This window comes from Octodon degus, unplaced genomic scaffold (genome assembly GCF_000260255.1).
Source record: "Octodon degus isolate 3935 unplaced genomic scaffold, OctDeg1.0 scaffold00019, whole genome shotgun sequence".
NCBI classification, from domain to species: domain Eukaryota; kingdom Metazoa; phylum Chordata; class Mammalia; order Rodentia; family Octodontidae; genus Octodon; species Octodon degus.
In genome coordinates this window covers 5,982,195-5,986,575 of record NW_004524595.1, presented here as the reverse complement: position 1 = coordinate 5,986,575, position 4,381 = coordinate 5,982,195, and the positions used below count along the sequence as shown (strand labels likewise).

At 48.9% G+C, this 4,381-nt stretch overlaps 1 protein-coding gene across 1 annotated transcript in view; it reads right to left on the bottom strand.

The window, feature by feature from the left end:
* The window catches only part of Adgrf3 (adhesion G protein-coupled receptor F3), a 9,151-nt gene extending 5,283 nt beyond the window's left edge, over nucleotides 1–3,868 (bottom strand). The window contains exons 1-5 of the mRNA XM_004627548.1: nucleotides 3,788–3,868; nucleotides 2,682–2,742; nucleotides 2,175–2,315; nucleotides 1,638–1,805; nucleotides 855–1,106 (exon numbers count right to left, since the gene is read on the bottom strand). Coding sequence (XP_004627605.1) covers nucleotides 855–1,106; nucleotides 1,638–1,805; nucleotides 2,175–2,315; nucleotides 2,682–2,742; nucleotides 3,788–3,868 — 703 coding nt within the window. The remainder of the gene's footprint in view (nucleotides 1–854; nucleotides 1,107–1,637; nucleotides 1,806–2,174; nucleotides 2,316–2,681; nucleotides 2,743–3,787) is intronic.
* Between the last annotated feature and the right edge of the window lie 513 nt (nucleotides 3,869–4,381).

Genomic DNA, 4,381 nt, shown 5'->3' with positions numbered 1-4,381 from the left:
TCCTTCCTCTCTCTCTCCTTTCTTTCTTTCTTTCTTTCTTTCTTTCTTTCTTTCTTTCTTTCTTTCTTTCTTTCTTTCTTTCTTCCTTCCTTCCTTCCTTCCTTCCTTCCTTCCTTTCTCTCTCTCTCTTTTCTTTCTTTCTTTCTTTCTTTCTTTCTTTCTTTCTTTCTTTCTTTCTTTCTTTCTTTCTTCCTCTTTCCTTCTTCCTTTTGAGATAGAGTCTCATTGTGCAGTTCAGGCTGGCCTTGAACTCACTGTGTATCCTAGCTTGCTTCCAGCTTGCAGCAGTCTTGCCTCAGTTTCCCAGTGCTGGGATTACAGCTATGCACCACCATACTCAGCTTTTTTTTGTTAGCAGAGATGTTTGATAAGAAGTGGCCATATTTTCCAAAACAAACATAATTAGAAAAATGTAAAAATTGTTTTACATTTTTGCATGTTTCTTTAATGTCTGGCTAAAGGGAAGCCTCCTGCTTCTGCAGTCTCTGCAACAGCTTTGTAGCCCAAAAGATGCTTCCTACCCTATAAGGTAGTGGAAGTGAGAATCAGACAGAGAACACCTTCCTATTTTAGGACAATTGTGACTTTGTGAAGCCTGAAAGATCTCAGAAGTCCCCAGACAGTGAAAACAACCAACTGTTTAAAAGAATTTTCCATGTTAGAATGGGTCTCTTGGCTTTTGTTTTCCCAAAATAAATCAATGGAAAGGCCAAGGAGGAGACGGAAAATAAAAAGGAGGTGAGGAAGGAGAGAGGAGGAGATAAAGGGAAACAGAGGAAAATATTGACAGAAGAAGAAAAGGGAAAGAAAGAGAAAGAGAAGCAGAAAACAGGGCAGGAGGAGGGAGTGGCCACCTGACCAGTGGTAGGACATGTTCGAGATGCTGAGGATGGCCTGACCATGGCTGGAGCTCAAGGACACCTGTGTCCCTGACCGCAGGACAGTGTATTTGTCGTTCTCTGTATGTCTCAAGAACCATGTCAGGCTGGTGGCATCAGGAGTGGTGAACAGAGTCAGGTTCAGCTTGTCACCAGGCTTCTGTTGCTGGGAGTTCAGGGAGAGCTTCCCAGGCACTGTAGGGGCAGAAGACAGGGATGGAGGGGGACCTCAAGAGCCTCTGGCAGCTAAGCAACCCCTCCCTTCCAGGCTGACCTTGAAATCCTGACAATCCTCCTGTCTCAGCCTCCCTAGTGCTGGAATTACAGGTGTGTACCATCACACCTAGCTCTTTCTCTTTCCTCTAAAGTCCTTTTTTTCTCTGCTGCCGGCTGCTATCTTGTCCCTGGGTAGGTATCTCAGTGAGGATGCTGCAATCCAGTCTGGAAGACCTTATCATTTGGAATAGAAGATGGAACCTACTCCCTTTGCTGGGTAACTTGGCGCCACTAGAGCTGCCTGCTGGCTGCCTGTGCTAGCAAGCAGGGTTGCTATAGCACTTTCTCTCATCTGTATGGCTCTGGGGGCTCATTCATCAGTCTCACTCCTCAAGGCTCAAGCTCAGGGCCTGAAATCTGCTATGACACTTGGCTTTTCTGCCCATCCAGAAGCTCAGGGGGTCTTGGGCCAGCTGGCAGAAATACAGATTCAGAGAATACAACAGTAAGCTCTTTCTTTCACTGGTTCCCAACCCTCCTCACCAGGTGGCAGCAACTGGCAGTAGCTGGAGACAGAGTGGCTGAAGATTTGACAGTCACAGAGCTGATCACGGGAGGAGCAGGATGTGCGGCGGGAACAGAGATGGGCGCTCCACCGGTATCCTGGGCGGCAAGCACAGCGACTGTGCCCCGTGTGCGTGACATTACAGTCTGTGACAGGAGGAGGGAGAAGTGAGCAGAAGAGAGCAGGGTGTATGGGACCAGCAGCCTCCCAGTGCCTGAGAGCTGTACAGCTCGGTGTCAGGACAAATCCTCACAAATCCCACAAGGCCAGGGCCCCATCAACCTCACCCACCAGCACTGTCCTGTGCTGAGGGCTCAGAGTAGAGGTTGTGAAGGGGCATTGAGGTGGGGTGGGAATGGCGGGGCCCACACTACCTGCTCCTTAGACAACAGGGTGTGCATAGGAAGGGTGGGGTATGGAAGGGGTTCAACCAGGAAATAAGAACCAGGGGCCAGGGAAGGGCTCCCAGCAAGCCTGTGCTCATTCAATCTGGGCCCGCTTCCCACCATTTCTACCTGTCGTGATGTTAAGGCCAGTCAGATTTCTTGGGGAGGAAGCAGCCAAGGCAGGAGGAATAGTCAGGGCCCTGTCGTGTGCCAATGACCAGGTCTTGTCTGAGAATTCCAGTTGCACATAGACAGAGACCAGGACTGAATCTACAGAGGAGAGGGCAGCTGGAGAGGAGTGGCAGCAAGATCTCCCACACCCAGCTGGCCACTTCTGGGACCTGGAGCAGCTAGCTCCTCCTCCTGGCCAGGTACCTGTGGATGTGGGGTGGCAATAACTCCTACACTAGCTGGGATGTGCAGCATGCTGCCCCCACCCTACACTGCATAGAGGAGACTCCCAGAGATGAACACATTTCTCCAGGCCTCAAGTCAGAGAACTGGTGTAGGGACATGTGTGTCCTTTTTCCGTTCTACTCCCTTGGGGCACTGCCTCCCAGTCCTTTCTTTGTACCCCTCTCCTTCCCTGCTTCCATCTCCTCTTCTGCTTCCTCCTCAGCCTTGTTTATCACTCACCTCCTGCTCCACTCTCATGGTCCAGCTGTTGTCCAGGTCCCTCTCCAGCCTGACCCTGAACCTGGAAGAGAGCACGAAAGAGAGATCTTTAGGGAGAGGCCAGCCTCAAGTTCCTCCGGGGGTCACTTTAAGGACTGGCTTTTCTCATCTGCTATGGCTTGATGTTGTGGAAGCTCTGGTTTTGTTTTTGCCTGAAATCAAGAGTACACATCAAGCAGAAAGCAGGCTTCCAGAAAGGATTGTAGGAGACGCCCTCAGGACCTGGCACTCCCACCTAAATCAGGAACCAGGCACACCTTGGCGAGTCAACATGCTTTGCTTAGCTCCTTCCTGAATTTACCTGTCCCTGAGCCTCTAGGCTAATTGCAAAGGTAGGGTTTGGAGCTCTCTCAGGGAGGTTGAACAGAGTTGTCTGGGGCACAGGGGCCTGGAGACTCTAGTGTTTCCATGGGATTTAACACAAGAATGAGACTTTAGTCTCAGACTCTAGTCATGTCCTCATCAACTCCTTTCTCTCTCCAAACTGCATGTACAAACATGCATGTGATAATCTCAGAAAATGAGGTTGATACACAGTCATGGACTAATTTAAGGTTGGTAAAGATACATATGTATATGAAAATCGATGCAGATATGGATTTACATTCCAAGACATATAGAGATATAGACGTTGATAACTTTATAGGAGAATCTAGATTAAAAGGTATTGACTTAGGCTCCGTTGACTTCCCTTAGATTCTCTCTCATCCTCTTTGCAAGTGACTCCCAAATATGGAAAGATTTTCCTTTTATTTTTCATTTTCAAATTGCTGGCATGATCGGGATAGGTTTTGTCTACAGTATAGAAGATATCATAGGAGCTCACAGAGACTCAGGGAAAGAAAGCTGTGCCCCGCACCCTGGACAGGAAGACAGAACACTCTGAAGTTCTGAAACATGCTCAGAGATCCTATAACAAGTGCAGAGATCCCATCACAAGCTGGTCCTTTCCTTCAACCCTTTCCTTCCTCTGTCCCTATTACCCCACACCTTGCTGCCTCTCACAACCATAGCCCCCTGTTGTTGCCTCTGGAGACATCTCTGATCCTTACCCTAGTCATACTCACAGGCTGGGACGTTGGGGCGACCACTGACCCCAGGAGGAGAGTTGTGGCCAGGAGCAGCTGGGAAGCAGCCGGACAGACCATGGCTCAGTGGCACTGTCCCAAGGAGCCCTCCCACTGCGGCATGATGCAAATTTCTTTGCAGAGGAGCTGCAGGGCTGCGCACAGATGGTGTGGGAGGGAAGAGGGGAGCCAGGGCCCAATTGACAGAGGAAGTGCCTGTGACTGAGTCAAATGGGGATCCAAGTCCCCAGGGCCACCTGGAGCTCATGTGCTCCTGTAAAAGCCATATGCCCACGTGCTCCTTGGGGTCTATTCCAAGGACTCAGGGAGCAAAATAGGGTGAAAGGGCATAGGCCATAATCAGCAGTGAGTTAGCTAGATTCAGTATGCTCCCAAAGATCTAGGAATCTGGATTGTTCAGGAAGCTGGATTACTTACTGGTCAAACAACAAAATTAGAGCTATTGCTACATAAAATAATTTCCATATAGTCTTTTTTTTTTAAATGGTAGCAAAGTTTTATTAAAAGTAGGAAAAAAGAAAGAACCCCAAAACAGCATCTGCAGACCAAGTTTGGATCAAGTAAAAGTAGGAA